Consider the following 25,042-nt stretch of genomic DNA (forward strand, 5'->3'; position numbering starts at 1 on the left):
CAGAAGCCCCAGAAAGGTAGAACTTTATTGTCATTTCAGTTCGGATCATAATTGCTACAAACCCATGTTGGACGTGTAAAGTTTATTAGCATTACCATGGTACACTGATAAATGCATACCTTCCTGGAGCAGCGAGTCCTCTCTATGCTGCCTGAGATTATTGTTCAACTGCCAAGACTAATCTGAACTTCATATAGGTTCGAGTTCAACCTTCGTTTGGGTATTAGAATGAAAAATAAAACTGTGAATGTCGGTACGAGCAAGACCCGACGTATGTAGTTGAAATCAGCCTTCGCCTTTTTCAAGTGAGGATAATCATACCTGCAGGGGATGATGATGACTGTAAGTCAAGACATATGCAAAATGGTACCCAGAAGAGTCCAATCCAGTTATATGAGGTTTGGATGCCGGTGTCCCTCCAGTTCATGAGAGCTGGAGGGAATACATACTCCATTTCGGAGGACCGTCTCTCCTGTGCGTTGTTTTTATTGTTCGAAAAGACGATAAAAACGACTGTTTAGGCTATAATAGATTAGCTTGAGTTTTTTGGTCTAATGATGAATATACATAACATTTGAGCCAAAAGTAGGAGCACAAGCTGAAACCGGAAAAAAAATGAAAGAATCTAGGTAGTTCAGTTGATTTGAGCTGTAACAGCCCAAGCCCAAGCTCAAGCCCACCGCTAAATGGATATGTCCGCTTTAGCTCGTTACGTATCACCGTCAGCCTCGCGGTTTTAAAACATGTCTGTTAGGGGAGAGGTTTCCACCCCTTATAAGAAATGTTTTGTTCTCCTCTCCAACCGATGTAGGATATCACATTTTATCCCCCTTGGGAGCCCAGCGTCCTCGCTGGCATACCGCTCGGTATCTGGTTTTGATACCATTTGTAATAGCCCAAGCTCAACGTTAAAAGATATTGTCCGCTTTAACTCATTACGTATCGTCGTCAACCTCATGGTTTCAAAACGCATCTGCTAGGGAGAGGTTTTCACACCCTTATAAAGAATGTTTCATTCTCCTCCCCAACCGACGTGGGATCTCACAATCCACCCCTTTAGGGCTCAGTGTCTTTGCAAGCACACTGCTCGATGTCTGGCTCTAAGCAATACATGTCAGTTGGATCAGATTCATGAAATTCAAAACGAAAAGTAGTTTAGTGGCTGGTATAATCCATTAAGTTGGCAATGTTGATTTTCAAATGTTCTTAAATCATTAGGTTAGTACAAAGTCAGTTTTTGCCAAAAAGCAAGATCAACCATCCCACTGATACTCCTCCACTAGAGATCTAGGTTCAAACACATTCAATGAATTTCCTTCCATTTTCATACCAACACTGTAACAGGGTTTAGCAAATATTTTCCTGTACTTTTCTTTTCAAGCTTCCCCTCAAGATTTTGAAAACGCGTCTGTTAGGGAGAGGTTTCCACACCCTTTTAAATAATGTTTCACTCTCCTCCCCAACTGACGTGGGATCTCACAATCCATCCTCTTTTGGGGCCAACGTCCTCACTAGCACTCGTTCTCATCTCCAATCGATGTGGGACCCTCCCAATCCACCCCTTTGAGGCACCGGGGGGTCCCCAATTGATGTGGGATCTCACAATCCACCCCTTTCAGGGCCAGCGTCCTCGCTAGCACTCGTTCCCATCTCCAATCGATGTGACACCCCCCAATCCACTCCTTTGGTGGCACTGGGAGGTCTTGGATACATAAATAATGAAAACTTCTACACTCATGCAAACTTCAGTGGAATCAAGGCAATACTATACTATCAAGCAATAGATATTTCCAAAAAGGAAGCTAGAGTTATAAACAGAGTATGTATAAGTCTATTCCTTCTCAATCTGTATAGCTACTTTCCTAAGAAATAAATTCATCTCAGAACAGAACTTTGAAGTAAATGATACCTTGCAAAATGATGTCTCAAAATCTCAATCTAAACGACAGCATTTCTCTGCCAGACCTTTGCTTTCTCGGCATCAATAATGGATTCCACCAGCTTAACAGCACTCTCCAGCTTCCCTTCTGCATTCACAACCACATAATCAAAGTTGTTAACATGCTTGACTTCCTCTCTAGCTGTTGCAACTCTCACCATCAATGACTCTTTCGTCTCCGTCTTCCTATTGATCAACCTCTCCACTAGTTTAAGTTCATTCTCCGCCATTAAAAACACAAAAACAGCAGAATTCCCAAGAATTTTCCTCAATGTCTCAGCCCCTTGAATGTCAACTCTCAACACAATATCATACCCTTTTGCCATGAAGTCCCGGATTTGCCTTTTGGGAATGCCCTTGTAATCTCCATATACTAACGCGTATTCCAGAAGCTCGTTCCTCTCGATCAAGGCGAGAAACTCTTCCTTAGAGACGAAATAATAGTCCTTCCCATCTACTTCACCAGGTCGGATCGGTCGGCTTGTTGCCGTGACGACGAAATGGAGCCCTTCTCGGACCTCTCTCAATCGTTTAATCACAGCGTCCTTACCCACCCCACTAGGGCCACTGATCACGATAATTAAGGGGCTCGGATTCGGCACCAATGGCTCCGAGCTAAACGAGGAACCAAGTGAAAACTCGAGGGATCGAAGCAATTCCGATCGGTCGGCTTTGTCGGGCGGGGGAATAGTAGCGGAAATCGGTCTTCGGGCATCGCCCATTTCGGAAATGGAGGAGAACGATAGTGGGGTTAGAGGGAATGATTGAATGGGTTTGGATTTGGGGAAATTGGGAAGGGAATTAGGGTTGTGGAATTTTGGGTGGAGCGTTGAAGAGCGGGAAAGAGAGGCGCCGAAGAATCTGGAAGACATGGCGAGAAGAACGGGAAGAACAGTCAGAATCCGATTCAATTCACACTCGAACAGCTCTGGGAAACGGAATTTGGCTTTGAGAATTGAAAAAAAATTGAATCACCGATGAAATTGCTATACAAATTTTCAGCTTCTGAAGTGGCCGACCGTATCATGACTGTTAAACCGTTTAAAATTTTGGAAATTGAGTTCGGGTGATACCTATATTTCTTATAAAATTAAAATATTAAACATTCACAAGTCACACCTTCAAATCTTCTTCATTTTTGTAATAATTTTAAAATAGATATAAGTTGTAACTCTATATTTGAGTCAGCTAACTCGAAAAAAAAAAAGTCAACCAATATTCAAATTTTTTTATTTTCTAAAAATTTAACCTAATTCAAACCTTTATAATTTAGATAGAGTAGTTTAAGTTGATCAGAGTCTTCGGTCATATGAACACTCTTATTAATAATTTAAGATACTCGATATTTATACATAAATTTGATAGCCCATATCATGCTGCCAAACTCTTAAACTAATAGAACTAATTCCCTACCATTATTTAACCTGAATCCATATTTTCGTTATATATTTAAAAATCAATATAATATGTATAAGTTAGATGTGATCTATAATTTTATTTTTAATTACTATAATAATTCATTTTATTACCCTTTTTAAATTTGATAAGGTCTTTTAAACATTTGAATTATTTTCTGAACTTCTGATCAGTAAGTAATTCTTAGAAACAATTTGAAACAATTATATATATATATATATCACATTTATAAGCTCTTATAGGTCTAACCATATTTATGGGTCACATGATGAAAGCCCTCTCGTGGGAGATGTTTAAGAGTCGAAGTCTCTTAAAATTAGGAGGTCTACTCGAGTCATATTTATAAGCCACATGATGATGATGAGCCCTCTCGTGGAGGAGGTTCAAGAGCCATAACTTTTTAGAATTAGGGGTATATTTGAGTCATAGATCGAAAATTAGAACTTCAATAACCAACATGAGTATAACTCAATAATCATAGTGATATTATCGTCTGGACAATTAGACATCCAACCCGAAATGTTAAAGAGCTAAAATCTCTTAGAATTACAAGGTCTACTCGAATCATAAGTCGAAAATTGGAACTTCAATAGCCAACATGAATATAATTTAATAGTCATATTTATAAGCCACACAATGACAAGCTCTCCTGTAAGAGATGCTCAAGAGTCCGAGCCTCGAAAAAACTAACTCCATATTAATAAGACAAGTATGAGACGTTTGCTGATCTCATCCTGATCACTCACCTTCAATTATTTGGTAAGAAAGGAAGGGGGAGAAAATCCTAAACCGAGGATCAACTATTAATTAATGAAAAACAAAACAATGATTAAATTAATTAATCATGTGTTAATCGAGAAACTTCACTGTGGATTCTGATGTTTATTAAAGCCAAAGCTCCATCTTGCATTTCCGTGTTTGGACTTTGATTTTTTTGTTTTTTTTAAACCAAATTGAACTTTCCAGGTTCATCGTCGTCCACCTGATTCTTGATTCTCCATTCATACCTCTTCCCCTTCAGCGTAAGAGTTTCGCAAACGCTCCCGCCACCCAAATTCATGATCGTTGCCGCTGGTTTTCGCTTCAAATTTTCAAAACCCATCTTCGATTCAAAGTTTTAACCTAACCCACTATTTCAATTCTGCCTTTTTGGTCAAGGGTGTCATCCAAAATTTCAAAAGATCGGTTGTTCTTAAGCTCTTAGTTGATGGGCACAATTAAACCGTTTAGGGAATCCTCTAAAGCCTCTTTGAATTCTTCTCATCCTCTGCCGGTGACTTCCTCTACCGCTCGATTCGAGACCGTTAATGTTTCGCATGATTTCAAGATCAATGGTTACTCCCTCAACAAAGGTATGGGAATTGGGAAATACATTACATCGGATACGTTTGTCGTCGGTGGGTACGAGTGGGCTATCTATTTCTATCCCGATGGTAAGAGTATGGAGGACAACGCGGCTTACGTCTCTATTTTCATAGCGCTTGTCAGCGATGGCGCCGATGTTAGGGCTCTTTTTGAATTGACGCTTTTCGATCAAAGTGGAAAGGGGAATCATAAGGTGCATAGCCATTTTGAAAGGAGGCTGGAGAGCGGTCCATACACCCTCAAGTATCGTGGAAGCATGTGGTAATTATTTTGCTTATTCATTTGAATTGTTCTTAAATGAATGCTTATTTGCTCAAATTGTTCATAATTCTGATCATCCGCTTGTAAGCTGTGGAAGTCTCAAAACAGCTTCGGTTGAGATATAAAATGAGTAATGTTGACTGAGTTGGTTCTAAGACTCTACACTTAATTAAGGTTTTGGGATCCAATTGTTTGTCAGTACTTAGTTATTTACTTATTCAACTGGATACTAATTTCCATTAACCTATAGTCTTTTTCCACTAAAACAAAAGAGAAATTGGACTATCACCAACAACGATGAAAATAGGTGGAGCTGATAAAACCATATAGAACACTTCAGTTAATCTTCAATTGCTGAAGATGTAAGATTAGTGGGAGGCTGCACAAAGAGGATCCATAGTGAAACGTAAAGTAGTGCAAGGTGTTAGGTAAATTTCAATACTCTCAAGTTTTAAGAAAGTTATTCTTGAGACTTCCTATTCCTCTTTATCTTCCAATTCTTGATTAGCAACAGGTGAGCCTTCTTTTAGTATCCCTTAAGGGCGTGCTAGCATGCAACTTTGACTGGAAACCTTCGGTACCCATACTTCATTGGATGCCAGGAGAAAAAGAAAAACGATGAATTAACAAATGTTTCCATTATTTGCAAAGAATGTACCATTGAGGTTGTAAGCTAGAGGAGCATGACCCTTTGGATGGTAGCACTAGAATTGATTTTCCCATTGATCATCATCCATGCGAAGGATTCGAGCATCCTATGTATTTTTACTTACAAATTTTACTAACAGAGATTGGGCAAATTATCAGACTTGATGATGCCAATTGATCACGTCATGGACTTTGAAGAAAAGGAACCTGAGGGATCGATTCTCTACCCTTAATTGTTGTTTGTTTGGCTTAGTAGTTAAAGAGGCAAGTTGGGAACCTAGATACCTTTTAAGTCATGGTACCTACTTAGAATGTTAAAATCTAACTGCCATAGGGTTTTATTGAGGAATTAGGCTAGGACCAAGGATGTATGTGTACCTGCACGCTCATGGTTATCATAGAAGAAATGAGATATCGAGACAACCATCCTTTGAGCCAAACTACTAGAAATATTGTTTTGCTTCATTTGCTAACGGTCTTCATGTATAGACTTTCCAACCACAAAGAAGTATCATCCTTCAATATATGACGGTGGCAGATATAGGTTTTTTTTATAAAAAAAATTAATGTGAAAACTTAACTTTCATTGAGTAAAAATGAAAGAATCCACGAATTAGAAGCCAAACTACAAGAACTGGCTCCCATCAAGATAAATAAGTCAAGCAAATAATTACAAAAAAGCCTAGAAACCGAAGTCCAGATAGAAACTAACAAGAGACCAAACATTGCAAGAACTCTCACGCCTTTTGAAGATTTTGTTGTTTCTCTTGACCCAAAGCTCCACAAGATAGCACACTCACCCTTCTGCCACGAAATGGAGAATGAAATGCAATCTATGTTCTAAAGGTGGTAGATATAGAATGTAGTGCTATGTTGTGAGATTGTAAACTGTTTAAGGCTGGCACAATTCTTTTTCCCAATATCTACTTCCTGGTCAATTTTTGGATTTATTACTTACATCAAACAAATAAAGCATGTTATGTCCATTAGAAGTGGTTGAGCTTCAACCCATATTAGAGATGACACTTGTTTCGGGGAAGGTTCGGCGTAGTATGTTTGTCGACTAGCTGGTTTTAGATGGTTTATGGATTTAATGTTCTATATGGATCTTTGTTGGTTTTTATTTCTGGTAGGACCATATCTCTATCTAATGAGTCCAATGGATTATTTGTAGATCTAAGAATTTCAAAGATGCCAGCTGTTTGTTTCTAAATATTTCATTTAGACTATGTCAGTCATCTATACCTTATTTATTTATTGAGTTTGATGGATGAAAATATGTTTGTGGATTCGGGATTCTCTCTCATTTTTCCCTTCTGTTATATTCAGTCTGTACTATATTCTTAGGTCCCTTCAATTGCACGCTTTATGTTGATATGAATGTTCTCGTTCTCTCTCTTTTTTGGACATATAGTGTGTGTTATTTTAAGTTGTGTCAATTGTTTTCTTAACGATTGTATGAAGGCTGAAAAGGGGGATATCACTCGTGAATTTGCAGGGGTTATAAACGTTATTTCAAAAGAACTGTTCTGGAGTCATCAGATTACCTTAAAGATGATTGCCTCTCATTTAAATGTGTTGTTGGGGTTGTTAAATCACAAACGGAGGGGCCTAAAATCTATTCTATAACGCCGCCTCCCTCTGACATCGGTCAGCAATTTGGGAAGCTTTTGGAAAGTCGTAAGTGTGCTGATGTTAATTTTGAAGTAGATAGTGAAATATTTGCAGCACACAAGTTGGTCATTGCAGCACGTTCACCTGTATTCAGGGCACAACTTTTTGGCCCATTGAAGGATAAGGATACACGATGCATTAAGGTTGAGGACATTGAAGCTCCTGTATTTAAGGTTCTCTCTCTTTCTCACTCTATCTCTCACATACACAGGCAGATAGGTGCATTTAGTCACATGCAGAGACTCAAGCATGTTATTGTGCTAAATTCCATGCACTACACTTCTCAGCGAGCAATAAATGCTTTTCAATAAGAGTATCGGGGATTCAAAGAACCTTATGGAATGAACTTCATTTATAATTTATAATCTTTTTTCTGAACCAACTCTCAAGAGCTGTAATCGGGGATTCAAAGAACCTTTACCTGCATAGCACGATAGTTTCTTTTAGGGGCAAAGCCCCTATAATGTGTGCCAAATCCTTGTAAACTGTTAATGTAAAACGTTACCACTGGCGATGGGGGAAGGGAAGAACTTTGGATAAAGTATATTGCATAACTCTGAATTTCTTTTTTATTCGTTTCTTTTTATTATTGGAATCTGCAGGCATTACTTCATTTCATGTACTGGGACAATTTGCCGGACATGCTTGAGCTTGTTGGTGCAAAGTCTAGGTGGGCATCAACTTTGATGGCCCAACATATTCTTGCAGCTGCAGATCGTTATGCACTAGACAGGCTTAAATTGCTTTGTGAGGCTAAACTCTGTGAAGACATCGCCATAAATACTGTGGCGACTACTTTAGCTTTAGCAGAGCAGCACCATTGTTTCCAATTGAAAGCTGCATGTCTCAGATTTATAGCCATGCCTGAAAATTTAAAAGGTATGCCCATGAAACTGGACTCGATTCTTACGGTTCATGCTCTTTAGTTTCTCCTCTCTGCTTCTTAGCCTCCATAGCTGTTGAGACGAGTAAAATGTGGTCGTCAATTTAGCATAAACTGAAAATCTCTTAGACTTACTGTCAAATGATATAGGTTGTTGGGTTAGTCCTTTTTTTCTATTTACTGTTGAGCTGGGCTCCCTGGCATGGTCTTATGACCGATATTTATCTGCAAATGTAGACATGCTAGCCAGTTCTGTGGGCTGGATTGTTTGAAGTGATGGAGTTGGGTTAAGGTCAGGTGACAGGTATATGGATGTTTTGGAGATGATTGAAGGTTTCATTGTGTAGCATTGTTTAATTATAGAAATGTCCAATTGGTTGCTTCATTTACCAATCCTTTATTTCAAACATTTTGTTGATATTTTGGACTTTGCTTTTCCTCCAAAGGGGAGAACTCATAAGAACAAGGAGCTACCGTCTCTATCTCAAGCTCTACACACGCCAATCAAGGTTCTCTGACAATTCCGAAGAAATTGAGCAAACTAGCTATCCCATAATAAGTCCTCAAGGGTCCCCTTCCAATGCCTCTTTTGCAGATAATGTACCATTGCTAACACGAAACGAAGGAATAATGCCTTTGGAAACGATCGGTATTCACTTTCTCATGTAAAACCTGCCATGCAAGCACCTTAATCTTCTCCTAGGGCACGCCTGAATGTTATGTGGGATAGAACAAAGACCCAACATTTTGCTTCTTTGTCAGACAGAGGCCTTTATAAACCTAACGAAAGTGAAGGACTAGAGGAAGGTAACTCCAATGGTACAACGTGTCAAACTCAAGGAAGATAAACCTCAACTACTCGGCCGAGTCTCATTACATAACCTCAAGCTCCCGTCTCCCTCAAGCCATACATTGCCTTTCCTTTCTCCCACCTCGATTGCTCTCAATTTCAAAGAAGGTTAAGGTGTTTGCATACAGATTTTATATTCACAAGTGAACACCTTGGATCATATCCAAAGGCATGCTTCCTTTGATTTGCTTCGGCAATGGCGCATTCTCCGCAGAAGACATGGGGAGGACCTTGAGCATTTGTTGTAGGATAACCTTGTTTGGGATGAGTGGAGCTTGAGATATGGATGGTAGCTGGTTGTTGGAGGAGTTGCTTATGAGTTCTCCCTATGGGGGAAGGGCAAATCTTGTTGCAAGCGTGCTTGCCTTTTTCAACAAAGATTTGGTTTCTAATAGCATTGGACTACAAGACGTAACCTTGTGTTTAGAACAATGATCACATGCTGTGGCTCATGATTCATTCAACGTCCTTTCTATTTTGTGAGATACTCATAGTCTGTTAATGTTCATAAACCTTTTTCAACAAAGATTTGGTTACAAGCATCAAAAGTCTAAAAGAATTTTAGTAACTTTGCAGCCGTGATGCAATCAGACGGATTCGATTATCTCAAGGAAAGCTGCCCAGCTGTTCTTACTGAGCTACTACAATATGTGGCAAGAGTGACCGAGCACAACGTCCTCGCTTCTGGATTTGGGAATATGACCTTTTTAGATGGCAGCGATCTGAACGGAAGACGTGTGAAGCAAAGGTTATATTGACCCGAACGATGAACGACGAACGATGACCGATGGGAAGCAGCAAATGGCAAGGGAAACCATTGGCCTATTAGGATTACACATTTTTTTTCTTTTTCATGTATTCAATTGATGCTCTCTCTCTATTCTTGTATGAATTATAAATTAGTGTTCCTATTTTGTTGATGCTTTGTTTATGTCAAATGAAGTAACATTGTCCAGGTCTGTGGTTTTGGAAGCCCCCTCATTCTGAACAACAAGGAAAAAGAGAAAAAAAAAGGCACCTAACTCCGACTCGGTGGGCCAAACACTCTATACACATTTATTTGCTCGTGGTGAGCTTGAACATATATATAGTTAAAGTTAAAACCCATAGCAAGAATCGGTTCACGTAGAAATGGACGTATTAGCTCACGTAAAAGTACGCGTAAAATACCAAAGGGTGTTATTCATGTTCAAGCAAGTTTCAACAATACAATTGTGACTCTTACCGATGTACGAGGTTGGATAATTTCTTGGTCCTCTGTTGGTACTTGTGAATTCAAAGGTCCAAGAAGAGGGACACCATTTGCTGCTCAAACCGCAACAGGAAATGCTATTCGGGCAGTAGCAGATCAAGGTATGCAACGAGCATAAGTCATGATAAAGGGCCCTGGTCTCGGAAGAGATGCAGTGTTAAGAGCTATTTGTAGAAGCGATATACTCTTAAGTTTCATACGGGATGTAACCCCTACGCCACATAATAGCTATAGGCCCCCGAAAAAACGACGTGTGTAAAAATAAACATTGAAGAGAAATAAATAATTCAATGATTTGATCAAAAAAATATTACTATGGTTCGAGAGAAAATAAGAGTATCGACTCAGACACTGAAGTAGAAGTATGTTGAATCAAGAGCAAACAGTAAGCGTGATCATAAAAGACGATTAGTTATGATGAAACTCGTAAAGGGGTTATGACCTTCTTAGCTATCTAATTTATTAGAGTTCTGAAGCCAATGACCATAACTGCAAGTCTGATAACTTATCCGTCAGTAGCCAAATGATAACGCTGGGTTGCATTCAAATCTCGATTGTTGGCTAAATAATTAAAAATTATTGTTAAATGAAAAAAAAAATGAATAGGATATTTAAATTACAAGTTGGAATATATTAAGGAAAAAGGAGCTTAGGAATTGGAATTTTAAAATTAAAAAGAAAAAGAAATAACAAATTTGAAATATTATTTGTTGATGGACTTGTTTTTAATTATGTATTTGTCTAGGGTCCATTCGTGTCATTATCTCTAAATAATCTATTATGGGCTTTTTAGAACCGACCCGTATTAGTATATTGGGATCCACGTGGCAGCCCATTCATTATTTTGTTTATATAATACAATAAAATAAAAAGTTAGGGAAATTAATTTGTTTAATTTTTATAAATTAGCTGCACCACTAAATTTTATATTTGAAGGCATAATCAAGATTCCATTCTCGCATGGGAACCCTAATTTTAATATTTGACCATATTATTCTATTATTTCACGACCACTTTTTTTTTTTAAAAAAAAATATTAATTAACATATCCATTATTTAAAAAATAAAAATAAAAAAGTCTTTGAATTGTCTTCACTTGGACTATTCTCTTGTAGTTTGATAAGTTATATATTAATAAATTTTAAACTTATATTAGGAACGCATATTTTATAATTAAAAAAAAATTACTATTTTTAGTCTGATTATTAATTATTACTAAACTCTTTTACCAATATTTTCTCTCCAAAGTTCTAATTAAATTAATTAATTATTTATTTATTTATTTATACAAATATGGGTTAATTTATTTATTTCATTGTTGTTGTTCAACTATCTTATCACAATAAATATACTATGGTCTATCTTTTTTATTTTAAAAATAAAAATAAAAAATCAATTTTCTAATTAACATTATTCTTAAAATTCTCTAAGAATGTCAACAACTAAAAGGAACGTGGTCACCTATTTAAGATATTAAAATCTAACGAATTTCTCAATAACCCATCTTTCTTGATACTTGTGATATACGAACCAACCCAGACCATATCTACAAGTCACTAACTATACCAACATTTTTACTGTTTAATCATAGGAATTTTATGGTTAAACATGTTTTTCTTGGAACAATTTTACGTTGGGTAACTCTTATAAGCTTTACTCTTAAAAATAAGGAGTAAGTAATGAACCATGTATAAGGGGAATAATCCTTAATCCTGCACTTAAAAACATATATTGTTTAACTTAGTTCGAACACTCTAAAATATTAAATAATTATTTTTTAAAAAAAGAAAGTTAGAAATGTCCTTTGAATAAAAATAAGGTCACACTTAGAATAGGAAAGAGACGTTCAAAAGTGCACATGAACTAGATTATATGTGTGGCTAGATCGTCGGCGACATTTATTTATTATACTATAAAGTCAAGTGTATGCTATATTTAATTTCATATATGTCTTTTAAACTCATATCATTATTGATTATCACATACTAATCATGATTATTTCTTCAAAAAAAAAACTTTATAAGAGTGCAAACCAATTTCTCAAATGATTCCAACCCACTTGGCCATTCAATTTCAAACCCCTTTAAATGCCTTCATCAATATCAAAAGCTCCACTTCATTCCATCCCAAATTTTAAAATTATTATATTATCTGGTTCGGCTCTTTCCAACGAATGACCTAACGTTCTTACTGTCATTTGTTTCCCTCTCCAACCCATTCCTTGAAGCTCAGCGTCCTCGTTGACATACTATTCAATGCCTAGAACCAAAATTTTTATAAATAGGATTTCCACCTAATATTGGGATTTAAAAAAAAAATCCAACATCTATGAATATAATGGCTTTAATTATATGTTTGACTAAAGTAAGTTGGTAGCAAGGATTACGATTATTAGTGGTATAAGATAATGTTAAATAATTTCATTTCCTAATCATTACTGGGCCCATCGCACGTGCTCTTCCCATTTTCATTTTCATGTTTTCATATTTATTTTATTATATGGTTAAAACTATAGGTCAAAGATTTTAATTTTTTTAGTATATGATATTGAGATAATTATTCAATCATTTAATCAAAGTGACCCACTAAGCTTGTTTAAAGCTGGAAAAGAATAAGAAATATCACTAAAAAAGAAAGAAAAGACAGTTCTTGTTAAATGATGTTTCCATTAAAGAATGGTGGGTCCACAGGAACTAAATTTTAATTGTTCATCATAATTAAGATTAGTTTATTAATTATATGTAAATAAATAAGGATTACAAACTAATTATCGAATCTAATGTGGTTTCTACTAATGTTATAGTGCAAAGAGAATAAAGTATTATGTATATATAAATTATTTAAAACATTAATTGTCAATCAATTAATTGTGGGCCCTTATATTTAAATATTTTTGTTCCCACAATTATCTTTAGGTCCTAAGATGCCTCTTTCAACTTTCTGTCACTCAACCAAACTAGAAATCCACAAAATAATTTTAAAAAGTTTCGACGCTCGAGTAAAAGATGGAAATTAAGATATTATTCGAATAAAAGTGATAACGGGTCTGCTTTTGCTTGTGTCTCTACTGGCTTAAAAAATGATGGGTCGATTGTGGGAGGTAGGGATTCGTATTAGGTTGAAATGATGCTGTTAGTGTGGTACCTCTAAGACTGGCCGCTCTCAACCCTGTAAAGAGAGGTAATCCACATGTGCTCGCTTAAAAAATCAACTTGAGAAATGATGGGTCGGTTGTGGGAGGTAGGGATTCATATCAAGTTGGAATGACGTTGTTAGTGTGGTACATTTAGGACTGGCAACTCTTGACCCTGTAAAGAGAGGTAATCCACCTGTGCTCGCCAAAAAATCAGCTTGAGAAATGATGGGTTGGTTGTGGGAGGTAGGGATTCTGTTAATGTGGTACCTCTAGGACTAGCAACTCTCAACCCTATAACAAGAGGTAATCCACCTGTGCTCACCTAAAAAGTCAGCTTGAGAAATGATGGGTCGGTTGTGGGAGGTGAGGATTCGTATCAAGTTGGAATGACGCTGTTAGTGTGGTACGTTTAGGATTGGCAGCTCTCGACCCTTTAAGGAGAGGTAAACAAATGCTCTTCAAATTGGTATCTAAACCCTAGTAAGTTCCTGCCACCTATACTGCTTCCCCTGTTGATAAGCGATTTCTCGAGATTGTACTAGAAAACGTGTGAATAATAACAAAACATTTTTATAAGCAATTCATTAGGCTCGTGTTGTTAAAATATATACAAAATTAAGAGGTTAAAAAGGGTTTTTTTTTTTTTTTTTTTTTTAATGTGTGATATTAATCAATATTATCATATAATATCAAAGTGATTAGTCAGGTTTAATATTTATATTAATATGTGTGTTAATTAAATTAATAACTAATATCTCTTCACTAAAATCAGATTAATTAAAATAAACAAAAACAGGAGCATCCTAAACCACTATAAATGAAAATTTGTTTTTGCCCACTGCTTTTGCCAAAAACAACTAGCCCCCACCCATTTTTTTAAATACCAATAAATATAATATTAAAAAAAATTAGTTTCTTAATTTTTAATTAGGAATATTATAATTTATTTTTAAATATATGATTTTCAAATCTTATGATAAAATAGAATTAACTGTTATTTTATTAAGTTCAAATTTTATTTAGGGTTTCAAATTCTTCTAGATTTGTTTTTTTTTTAATTTATAAAATAAATCGAATATTTACTACTATTAATCATGATTATATTTGGTGTAATCATTTTATTATTATTCTCTTACACTAATGGCTGATTACTATTAATGCCATTTTCTTTTTTATTTTTATTTATATATATAATTAATAAAGGAAAGGGTTGAGAAAATGTACGATAATTAGTTAAGTAAGCAACGTGATTATGTTATCGTCAATAAGATTGTAACAGCTCAATCCTATCATTAGTTGATATTGTCTTTTTTGGCTTTTCCTATCACGTTTCTCCTTAAGATTTTTTAAAACGCTATGCTAGGGAGAGATTTTTATACCTTTATAAAAAAATCACTATCAATTGGAGAGGAGAATGAGTGTCAACGAGGAAGCGTGAGAAGAACGAATCATTATTTATAAGGGTGTAGAGACTAAAGAGACAATATCTGTTAGTGCTGAACTTGGGCTGTAATACTGGAGACACCATATGTTGAATTCGAAACTACTGTATTTATATATGCTAATGAAAGTTCGAATCTTTTTCTTCGACAATATCATGTTATGACATGAGATTGAATTTGACCGATAAAGATGCTTTCATTATTTTAAATGGAAGCGAGGAGAGATTATGTCCGTACCAAAGTCTAACACTTGGGAGATATTTGGAATAAGAGGTATGTGTTGGGCAGGCATAAATACCATGTGTAGTCCATTAGGATTGAGCCAAGTGAGGGTCTAAGAGAGTGGTAGAAGGAAGATAATGTGATATACATCATTGTCTAAGAAACCCACAAAACTCCCAATTTCATAAGCTAAGCTCTTTCATTTACTCTCCAAGCACCCGACAAACCATAACACTCAAGGCTTCTCTCTCAGGTACTGTAGCTAAAATGTGTAAAAACAAGATTATAATCAAAATAAATCAAATGGGTCGATTAAATTTGTCATTTTTTCATCTGGGTTTGGTTTTTTTTAAACAGGGTATTTGATGAATATGGCATTGTCGTTGTCCTCTGCCGTCGGCAAGCAAGTTCAACCACTGGTGGGGAATTTTCAGGGGAGTTTCAGTATGGAGCAGTTTTTCCGGCGGAAAGAGAAGGTGGTTATTGTAATGGGAGCCACCGGAACGGGTAAATCTCGGTTGGCAATTGACTTAGCCACTCGATTTCCGGCGGAAATTGTGAACTCCGACAAGATTCAAGCGTACGAAGGGCTGGATGTTGTGACAAACAAAGTCACCGACGAAGAACGCCGGGGAGTTTCTCACCATTTGTTGGGCTCAATTGACCCGAATTCAAATTTCTCTTCTCATGATTTTACATATCATGCCTCTGTTGCTATTGAATCCATTTTGGCTCGTGATCGTCTCCCGATTGTCGCCGGCGGCTCCAATTCTTACATTGAAGCTCTGGTTGATGATTGGGCAGAGTCTCGATTTCGATATGAGTTTTGTTTTTTGTGGGTCGACGTGTCCATGCCTATTCTTCAAAAGTTTGTTTCCGACCGTGTTGATCGGATGGTCGACGGTGGATTCGTCAGTGAAGTTAGGGAATTTTTTGATCCAGAAGGAGATTATTCTCGTGGGATTAAACGAGCTATCGGAGTGCCGGAATTACACGACTATTTAAGAGCAGAAAGCGACGACGCTGATGAAAGAACTTTGACAATTCTTCTTGAATTGGCTATTTCCAAGATTAAAGATAATACGTGTCAATTAGCTCTCCGACAACTACAGAAGATACGCCGCCTTCGTAATAAACGGAATTGGAATCTCCAGCGCCTTGATGCTACCGGAGTGTTTTTGACCGACGGTGGGAACCCTAATGACGCATGGGATACATTCGTTCTTCAACCGAGCTTGAGGATCGTTGACCAATTCCTCTCCGACGACCGCCGCCTTATCACCACCCCCATTGTCTCGCCGGAGGCGGCCCCTCTCGTCGCCGCCGTCAGTCGTTGAAAGTAAAAATAATAGTCAACCCCACAGAATCAACGCGGTGGCGCCGCTCAGCATGCCACGTGGCAAGCTATGATTTTACGTTTTTTTTTTTTTAAAAATAATTTTGGTTTTTTCCTTTTTTTGGGTTTCGGTAATTTTAAAAGAAAAACACAAAAAGGAAAGTTTTAAAAAACTTTCGAAAGCAAAAAAATTACTACTTGGGACTGACAAACGTTACTGTCAGGTCGTTAAGCACTTAAAATTGGCGGCCGTACGGATAAGGATTATATATTTTTAAAAAGAAAATAATAAATCTCGGCCGGCTTTTAAAAGTTTAAAATAATTTTTTCTTAAAAAAAGGAAAAATAAATTGGATAATTCTGTGTGATGCGGCTACATCAGCTTCAATGCACCTGTATTGTTGGCACTTTATCATTGGGTGGCTTTGAGAAGTAGGACCCACTTACCCCCACCCCCGTGTGTATTAAAAGCCTCTTCGTATGGAGTTTTTGGTCTTTTCACTCCGCTTTGTGTATCTGTGGAAACGAATGAGCTGTATTTTTGTTTATACATCAATATATATATATAATATCATTTGGATTTTGGAATATTTTATTACATTTTCAATTATTTTAAAAAAATTTCATCTCGTGGATCCGTTTGCACCAATCGAAAACTACATTCACGATCAATCACCATTGATGAACAAATCAACCGTGAACGAAGAGGAAAGTTTACAACCATTTTGACGGTGATATTATCAAACCCGAATTATTCTTACGACACACACGTGTCAAAAGTGAAACTATTTTGTTCCGAATCGAATTTGATACTCCACTCACGCTCAAAGCGGTCCCCACTGGAATCCGCCTTTCCAGAAAGAAAATCTATTTATTAAAAAAAAAACTTGAGTCAAAAATCAAAATCATACTTTTTGTAACCTTTATTTGAAATTAAATTGGGAGTAAAAGCCCAATTTAATGACTTTGAGCTCTTTTTTTCAATACTCATTTATTGCAAGTACGATGATTATATGGTTGATAAATATAGTTTATGCACGGCTAATGGGATTTTAAATGGGATATGTCTTATGGACACACGAGCAATCCAATTCGTAGGATTTCTGTAGGTTTCTCGGTAACAAGAAGATCAGCGAGAATTCTTATCCATATTTTACCATTTCTTCGGAATTGTCCGATTATAGTCTTACGTGCTACTTCAATGGCTCGAGACATTAACGATCAGTCCTACAACTTTAACTATCATATCTTTCAAGATCAAGGCGTGTACCGACTAATTTACCACTCCTACTACATCCGATTTTTCCTTCATTTGCTTCAATGGCTCGTTTTTCTTAATGCTATCATTAACGACAAATAATTAAACTAACATTTCAGTTTTATTTATTTATTTATTATTATTTTAACATTTTAGCTATATTTCAAGCAATTGTAACAATAGACCAAATTCTCCATTTTTGTTGATGGCCCAATGCATGAGCGTAAGTGTCCGTAGCCACCCACTGGCCCAATAGCCCATTGACAGTACCCACTGGCCCATTTCGTAATATTTTATAATATTAAATATTGTAAAACTAAATATTCATAAATAAATAAAAAGAAAAAGAAAAAAGAAAACTAATGTTTGAAATTGTCACGCGTTGGTTTAGATTGTTCATGTTTTCGGCGGGGAATAGGAGTGGACGACGATCTTGTTTCCTCTTCTCATGGCGATCCAACCCAATCTGAACAAACCCTTCTTCCATTTCTTCCGATTATCCCACCATTATCGAACAAAGAATGTTAACGGCAATGATTTAGATCGGAGCCGGTGATACTGACATGAATCTCTCGCTTTCTTCTTCCTCCTCCCCCCCTTCAAATCCTGCCGTTTCTACATCTTCTTCTTCCTCTTCCTCCTCCTCCTCCTCGTCGTCGGCGACCACTTCATGGATCTCTGTCATTATTCGCGGCCGTTTCGATAGTTCAGCCAGCATGAAAACATCGGCGAACTCTGCCTCCGGCTCTCCTGCCGGGGATTCCCCTGGTCCTGTCGTGAAAAAGAACAATTTCCATGGCTTGCTCTTCAAGTATGGTCCCAAGCCGATTCAGGTCCGTCAATCTTTCATTGTTCACGAGAATTTTTCTGTTCTTTGGAGCTATTGAAAAATTTATGCTATCTGTGTATGATGCCTTGTTAAGCATGTCCTTTATGTTATAGGTTGCATTTAAGACGGGGGATTACAAACAGCAAGTCATATTTATTGGTGGATTGAGTGATGGCTTTATGGCAACAGAGTATGTTTTTTGTGGGGGTTCTTCTACGATTGGGCTTAGATTAAAATGAGCGTGTTTTTGTTGTTGATTTGCAGATATTTGGAACCTCTTGCAATTGCTTTGGATAAAGAAGAATGGTCACTTGTTCAGATACTTCTGTCATCATCGTATAATGGATATGGTACCTCCAGCTTGCAACAAGTAAGTTAACATTACCATAGATATGAAGTTGGTTCTTGACTTGAAGATTATGTTTTAATAAAAGGAAGTTGATTCGATTTAGGATGCCAAGGAGCTTGATCAGCTAGTAAGTTATCTGATTAATAAAGAAGACTCTGAGGGGGTTGTGTTACTTGGACATAGTACTGGGTGTCAGGTAATTGCTCAATGTTGCTTAATGTTCTTATATAACAGCTGTTAGTAGATATTAGATATGGTCCTTTTTTTATTGTAAGATTCTACGTTGATTAGAGAGAGGAACTAGTGCCAGCGAAGATACTAGACTGTTGTGTGATCCCACATTGATGGGAGAGAGGAACACATGTCGAGGACCCTGGGTCTCAAAGGGGGTGTATTGTGTGATCCCACATCGATGGGAGAGAGGAACAAATGTCAAGGACCCTGGGTCTCAAATGGGGTGTATTGTGTGATCCCACATCGATGGGAGAGAGGAACACATGTTGAGGACCCTGGGTCCCAAAGGGGGGTGTATTGTGCGATTCTACATCGATTAGAGAGTGGAACAAGTGTCGAGGACCCTAGGCCCCTCATCGATTGGAGAGAGGAACAGGTGCCGAGGACCCTGGGTCCTAAAGGGGGGTGGATTGTGTGATCCTACATCGATTAGAGAGAGGAACGAGTGTCGAGGACCCTAGGCCCCACATCGATTGGAGAAAGGAACAAGTGTCGAGGACCCTGGGCTCCGAAAGGAGGTGGATTGTGCGATCTCTCATTGAATGGAGAGAGGAACGACTGACAGCAAAGACGTTGGGCCCCGAAGGAAAGTAGATTGTGCTATCTCACATCGATTAGAGAAAGGAACGAGTGCCAACAAGGACGGAAAGGGGAACGAAGCATTTTTTATAAGGGTGTGGAAACCTCTCTCTAGCCGACGAACATTTTGAAAATCTTGAGGGTAAGTTTATAAGTTGAAGTTTTGATTAACCGCTATGTTCTTGGGACATTGCTACAGGATATAGTCCATTATATTGGTACAAATGCAGCTTGCTCTCGAGCAGTTCGCGGCGCCATTTTCCAGGTAATAACTAATCCTTGATTTTATGTGTGATGTTTAAGTTTTAGTCAGGATTCTTGTTTATATGGTCAGGCTCCAGTTAGTGGTCGAGAGTATAGAGCAACTCTTCCTGAAACAGCAGCCATGATTGACTTGGCTTCAACTATGATAAGCGAAGGTAGAGGATCATATCTGATGCCAAGAGAGGCAAGCCCATCTTCTCCAATAACTGCTAACAGGTGTGTATAAGACCACAATGCTTTCATTTTGAACGGAGATGGAAGGTAGTTTTGTTATCAGTACTCTTGAAAGCAATTTGGTATTTGCAGGTATTATTCCATTTGCTCGTACATGGGGGATGATGACATGTTCAGCTCTGACCTTAGTGATGAGCAGCTGAGAATGAAACTTGGGCACATGGCTAACACTCCCTGTCAGGTCTGCATGCACACTTCTCTCTCTCTCTCTTCCTCTTCCTCTGGTCATACATGATCATTGAGAATTGTAACCACTCAAGTTCACTACTAACAAATATTGTCTGCTTTGGCCCATTACGTATAGCTATCAGTTTCACAGTTTTTAAACCGTGTTTATTAGGAGAAGTTTATACACTCTTGCAAGAATGTTTTGTTTCCTTTTCCAACCAATATGAGATCTCACAATCCAACCCCCTTAGAGATCTAGTTGTCCTTGTTGACACACCGCCTCACCTGGTGTATGGCTCTGATACTATTTGTAACCGCACAAATCCATCGCTAGCAGATATTGTCCAGTTTGGCTTGTTGCGTATCACTGTCAGTCTCACACTTTATAAAAAGCATCTACTAGGGAGAAGTTTTCACACCCATAAGGAATGTTTCATTCTTCTCTCCAACCACGAAGTCTACCGCTAGTAGATATTGTCCGATTAGGCTTGTTATGTATCTGCTAGTAGATATTGTCCGATTAGGCTTGTTATGTATCTGCTAGTAGATATTGTCCGATTAGGCTTGTTATGTATCTGCTAGTAGATATTGTCCGATTAGGCTTGTTATGTATCACTGCTGTTTTTAAAACACGTCTACTAGGGAGAAATTTTCATATCTTGATAAGAAATGTTTCGTTCTCCTCTCTAATCGATGTGAAATCTCACAAGAATAGCAGCCGAGAGAAGTATAAAAACGAGAATAATGTGTTAGTGCTATGGGTAATGGTGTGATTCATGTTGATTGCAGGTTATCTTTTCGATGCGAGACGAATATGTGCCAGAATATGTGGATAAGAAAGCATTGGTTGATAGGTAAACTACATCTCTCTTACACACTTGCAAATTCTATGCTACGAAGAGATGGGGTTTTGGAGAGCATGGTGCTTGATTCGTATTGATGTTTTGATGTTGTTATGAGCTGATGCAGAGTGTGCAAAGCAATGGGAGGTGCAGAGAAAATTGAAATTGAGCATGCCAATCACTCTCTCTCCAACAGAGTTGATGAAGCAGTGGAGGTCATGGTCGACTTTGTCCGGAGGGAGGGCCCTAAGGGCTGGGATGATCCATGGCATTAGGAATTCAAGATTCATCCAATGAATCACGAAAGGCTATGGTTCTTCAATATGATTTCTTCACTTTATCCAAATAGATTCATACCCAATATTAACAATATAGTCAAAGGTTATATATGATATGTAAGAGTCTAAACTTACTGTTGGTAGATATTATCCGTTTTGGCCAATTATGTATTGCCGTCAGTCTCACGATTTTAAAACATCCGTATTTTAAGATCCTACATCGGTTGGAGGGGAGAGTGAAACATTTCTTATAAGGGTGTGGAAACCTCTCCTTCACTGACACGTTTTAAAATCGTGAGATTGACGACGATAGTAATGAGACAAAGTTACATGATACATATGGTAAATCATAATAAAATACTAAATATCTTTAACAATACACCGTAATAATCCAGAGTCAAATATTGAGATTAGCAAATTATTAATAATTGTGGCCTATTTATGTTTATGAAATAAGAATTATTTTTCCCACTACCTGAATTGATTAACGTGACAAAATATACCCCATACACAATTTAAGTTAATCAAATAGTGGTTCGGGTCGGGTTTTATTGACTCGGAAGCACTAAATGGTCCGTCATCGGATTGGACTCCGACATGAAACATGTCGCATGGGACACACGTGCCACAGCTACACTCTAGGAATGCCCGCGCGTTTAATTAGACTAAATGACGAAACTACCCCTGTTGAGATCAACTTCAATTATTTTCTGTCGGTGCAACCCGTTGGTGTCTGAAAACGGTAATTTTGGAATCCAACGTTAGGGGTAAAACCGTCCATCATAAAATTGTCTTTCTCCCAACTCTCAAGGCATTTTTCTAACCTTCCACGCTGAAGAACAATCTCTTAGAAACAGAGAGATTTCTGGCTTTTTCGAGTACACCCCGTAAGTGAAAATCCTTCCCTTCTCCCTTTAATGGGGTTTTGGGTTTGCTCTGTTTTTTGTTTTGGTTTGTGGGTTTATTGAATCTGCGGCAGTTTCCGATGCCGGAAAAGGGGTCGCTGCCGGCAACGTCGAATCCATGGCTTTTCAGGCCGTCGCATCTGGTTCATTCCCGATTTGGGCTTCTAACGGTGATGGTTCTTCTCAGTATGCTGGCCGTTTGGAGTATCGGTGGTCGTAATATCAAGACATTCATCAAAGTTTCAACCTCCCCTCAAGATTTCGTCTCTGTTTCTTCCAATTTCACCGTTACTCTACAGAGTTTATCCGCCAATGATTCTTACAAACCCGAAAATTACTCCGAATCGGTGTTGATTCAGTCGGTTCCGCCGCAGAATTCCACCGCCGAACCTCCCGATGGGTCCGGCGTTGAGTGGTTTTCAGCTGAACTCGAGCCGAATTTCACCTCCCATATTCTCGCTCTCTGGTTGGCTCCCGGCGGCGAGCCTTGCAGTGACTCGAAGACGGCGGACATCGCCATCTCCGGCATGGAACGTCCGGCAACGGTGGAGCTTTCCACAGGGGATGTTCATGAATTTCGATTTCAAGCTCTAGATCAATCCGGTAACCCTCGTTGTTTAGGTGGAGACTATTTTGAAACTGATCTTTCAGGGGATTCGTGGAAATCTCGGCCGTTTGTTAAAGATTTTGGGAATGGGTCTTACTCGTTTTGGCTTCAAATGCACCCTGATTTCGCCGGAGATTATAATCTCACGGTGATTCTTCTGTTTCGACATTTCGAGGGGCTTCGATTCTCCCCGACCCGATTCGCCTACGATCGGGAGCTTCGGAGAATCAAGGTTCGATTTGTTAAGACTAAAGTTGTGTTGCCGGAGATTAAAATGTGTCGGAGCTCTGATTACAGTAGAGAGATTTGGACCGGACGGTGGACTCGACACGGTCGAAACGACGACTGCAAGATCAGCAATGACGGTCGCTACCGATGTTTTGCGCCGGAGTATCCTTGCCGGAGCCCTTGGTGTAAAGGCTCATTGGGGTTGTTGGAGAGCAATGGTTGGGTTTATTCTACACATTGTTCGTTTAAGATGTTTTCTAGTGATTCTGCTTGGGATTGCTTGAAGGGTAGATGGATCTTCTTCTGGGGTGATTCGAATCATGTCGATACGATAAGAAACCTTCTCAATTTCGTGCTCGGTTTGCCTGAAATCCCAGCAGTTCCAAGGCGATTCGATCGGAATTTTTCAAACCCAAACAACTCAACTCAAACCGTTCGAATTACGAGCATCTTCAACGGGCATTGGAACGATACTCAAAACTATCAAGGTTTGAATTCATTGAGGAATGAAGGGTTCAGAAACTTGCTTCACAAGTACTTCTCCGAGCGAATCGTTCCCGACACGATCATCATGAACTCGGGCCTTCACGACGGTGTTTACTGGTTGAATATCCGAGCTTTCACAGTTGGGGCAGCCTATGCTGCATCTTTCTGGAAACAAGTTATGGAATCCATTAAGCAGAGAGGGTTAACCGTCCCGAAAGTGATCTACCGGACCACGGTTGCCACCGGAGGCTACGCTCGAACACTTGCCTTCAATCCTAACAAAATGGAAATGTTCAACTGGGTGATGCTGGATAAGTTGAAGGAATCGGGGATCGTCAACGGCGTGATCGACAACTTCGACATGACGTTCCCTTGGCATTTCGACAATCGGTGTAACGACGGTGTCCATTACGGGCGAGCACCAGCAAAGCTGAAATGGAGGGACGGCGAGATTGGGCACCAATATTTCTTGGACCTCATGTTAGCTCATATTCTTCTCAATGCACTCTGTAATTGAGATTGATCAATCCATTTTTCCTCAGAATTTTGGTATTTTTGTAATATAGTTGTTGGCTCGACAATTGAACCCTATCGAACCATATCTGAATTAAAAGGATTTTGAAGATACGAGTCTATACCAACATTTTTTTTCGGTGGCTCGATCATATGTACTCTATGGTTGGCCGTACTTATAGCAATTCTATATTGGGTGATGTCTTAGAAATTTTCTTACGATACATGTGAATGAGAAAATGGCTCGTATTAGTTTGTGATAATAGTTTTCACTCTTAAGAAGCGAGCAGTAAGTAATGTGACCATGTCACTAGGAACGTTGGGGAGTATTAAACACCATCAACGAGGTACAAATCAAGTTGAGGTGGAGACCTGACTATTCGAAGGGAACACCGAAGGTCAAGAAGGTACAAACCAAGCCAAGACAATGTCTTTCCTCTCCTTAACTTCGACTAATTAATTGTACGGTTCAAACGCTCATGTCACAAAGGAAATGTAACCATCCAGGCTACACTTGTAGATATTGTCTTCTTTTATTTCTATTTCGAGGTTTCTCTCAAGGTTTTAAAATGCGTCTATTAGAGAGAGGATTCCAACTTTCCAAACCCTCGTAACAAATGTTTCGTTCTCCTCTCTAACCAATGTGAAATCTCATAATTCATCTCATTGAGGCCTAGTGTCCTTACTAACACAGTGTCTGGTGTTTGGCTCTGATACCGTATTAAATAAGTACTAACTTAACCATCACAACATATTAAACACGACATCTTTATTCAACTCACAAATTTAAGTGTTGTGTTGTGTTTTTTTTTTTTTTTTTTTTTTAAGGAAAATATTACTATAA

The 25,042-nt window shown here is 38.2% G+C and overlaps 5 protein-coding genes across 8 annotated transcripts; 4 read left to right on the forward strand and 1 right to left on the reverse strand.

The window, feature by feature from the left end:
* Positions 1-2,956, reverse strand: LOC111479039 (guanylate kinase 3, chloroplastic). Its single transcript, XM_023123494.1, has 2 exons — positions 1,910-2,956; positions 1-321 (listed from the first exon to the last, which is right to left on the reverse strand). Exon 1 carries the CDS (start codon positions 2,809-2,811, stop codon positions 1,939-1,941), a length of 873 nt encoding a protein of 290 aa, XP_022979262.1. The 5' UTR covers positions 2,812-2,956; the 3' UTR covers positions 1-321; positions 1,910-1,938.
* A 1,282-nt stretch (positions 2,957-4,238) lies between these two features.
* LOC111479594 (BTB/POZ and MATH domain-containing protein 2-like) lies at positions 4,239-9,992 on the forward strand. 3 transcript variants are annotated; one of them, XM_023124336.1, is made up of 5 exons: positions 4,243-4,377; positions 4,514-4,981; positions 7,128-7,476; positions 7,906-8,182; positions 9,613-9,992. In XM_023124336.1, the coding sequence occupies exons 2-5, from the start codon at positions 4,563-4,565 to the stop codon at positions 9,792-9,794; spliced, it is 1,227 nt and encodes a 408-aa protein (XP_022980104.1). In that variant the 5' UTR covers positions 4,243-4,377; positions 4,514-4,562; the 3' UTR covers positions 9,795-9,992. The 3 variants fall into 3 exon arrangements, with proteins under 3 accessions (XP_022980105.1, XP_022980104.1, XP_022980103.1); XM_023124337.1 differs by having other exon boundaries at positions 4,239-4,981; positions 9,602-9,705; XM_023124335.1 differs by having other exon boundaries at positions 4,243-4,981.
* Positions 9,993-15,187: 5,195 nt separating this feature from the next.
* On the forward strand, positions 15,188-17,004 carry LOC111480109 (adenylate isopentenyltransferase 5, chloroplastic-like). The gene is made up of 2 exons (XM_023125069.1): positions 15,188-15,341; positions 15,446-17,004. Exon 2 carries the CDS (start codon positions 15,454-15,456, stop codon positions 16,423-16,425), a length of 972 nt encoding a protein of 323 aa, XP_022980837.1. The 5' UTR covers positions 15,188-15,341; positions 15,446-15,453; the 3' UTR covers positions 16,426-17,004.
* Positions 17,005-18,245: 1,241 nt separating this feature from the next.
* Positions 18,246-21,616, forward strand: LOC111479194 (UPF0613 protein PB24D3.06c-like). Its single transcript, XM_023123746.1, has 9 exons — positions 18,246-18,515; positions 18,625-18,701; positions 18,776-18,881; positions 18,964-19,056; positions 19,873-19,938; positions 20,008-20,153; positions 20,244-20,352; positions 21,129-21,193; positions 21,309-21,616. Exons 1-9 carry the CDS (start codon positions 18,246-18,248, stop codon positions 21,454-21,456), a joined length of 1,080 nt encoding a protein of 359 aa, XP_022979514.1. The 3' UTR covers positions 21,457-21,616.
* A 591-nt stretch (positions 21,617-22,207) lies between these two features.
* On the forward strand, positions 22,208-24,316 carry LOC111479188. 2 transcript variants are annotated; one of them, XM_023123739.1, is made up of 2 exons: positions 22,213-22,594; positions 22,625-24,316. In XM_023123739.1, exons 1-2 carry the CDS (start codon positions 22,445-22,447, stop codon positions 24,200-24,202), a joined length of 1,728 nt encoding a protein of 575 aa, XP_022979507.1. In that variant the 5' UTR covers positions 22,213-22,444; the 3' UTR covers positions 24,203-24,316. The 2 variants fall into 2 exon arrangements, with proteins under 2 accessions (XP_022979506.1, XP_022979507.1); XM_023123738.1 differs by having other exon boundaries at positions 22,208-24,316.
* Positions 24,317-25,042: the final 726 nt, after the last annotated feature.

The sequence above is a fragment of the Cucurbita maxima genome, unplaced genomic scaffold, assembly GCF_002738345.1.
Source record: "Cucurbita maxima cultivar Rimu unplaced genomic scaffold, Cmax_1.0 Cma_Scf00005, whole genome shotgun sequence".
Classification (NCBI taxonomy): Eukaryota; Viridiplantae; Streptophyta; class Magnoliopsida; order Cucurbitales; family Cucurbitaceae; genus Cucurbita; species Cucurbita maxima.

Excerpts from the sequence above, each read along its gene's own strand:
- LOC111479039 (XM_023123494.1), bottom strand. The coding sequence starts at position 2,811 with ATGTCTTCCAGATTCTTCGGCGCCTCTCTTTCCCGCTCTTCAACGCTC.
- LOC111479594 (XM_023124335.1), top strand. The coding sequence starts at position 4,563 with ATGGGCACAATTAAACCGTTTAGGGAATCCTCTAAAGCCTCTTTGAAT. Across the intron at positions 7,477-7,905 it reads TTGAAGCTCCTGTATTTAAG|GCATTACTTCATTTCATGTA; the intron begins GTTCTCTCTCTT and ends TGGAATCTGCAG. Across the intron at positions 8,183-9,612 it reads CATGCCTGAAAATTTAAAAG|CCGTGATGCAATCAGACGGA; the intron begins GTATGCCCATGA and ends GTAACTTTGCAG.
- LOC111480109 (XM_023125069.1), top strand. The coding sequence starts at position 15,454 with ATGAATATGGCATTGTCGTTGTCCTCTGCCGTCGGCAAGCAAGTTCAA.
- LOC111479194 (XM_023123746.1), top strand. The coding sequence starts at position 18,246 with ATGAATCTCTCGCTTTCTTCTTCCTCCTCCCCCCCTTCAAATCCTGCC. Across the intron at positions 18,882-18,963 it reads GTACCTCCAGCTTGCAACAA|GATGCCAAGGAGCTTGATCA; the intron begins GTAAGTTAACAT and ends GATTCGATTTAG. Across the intron at positions 20,353-21,128 it reads TGGCTAACACTCCCTGTCAG|GTTATCTTTTCGATGCGAGA; the intron begins GTCTGCATGCAC and ends TGTTGATTGCAG.
- LOC111479188 (XM_023123738.1), top strand. The coding sequence starts at position 22,445 with ATGCCGGAAAAGGGGTCGCTGCCGGCAACGTCGAATCCATGGCTTTTC.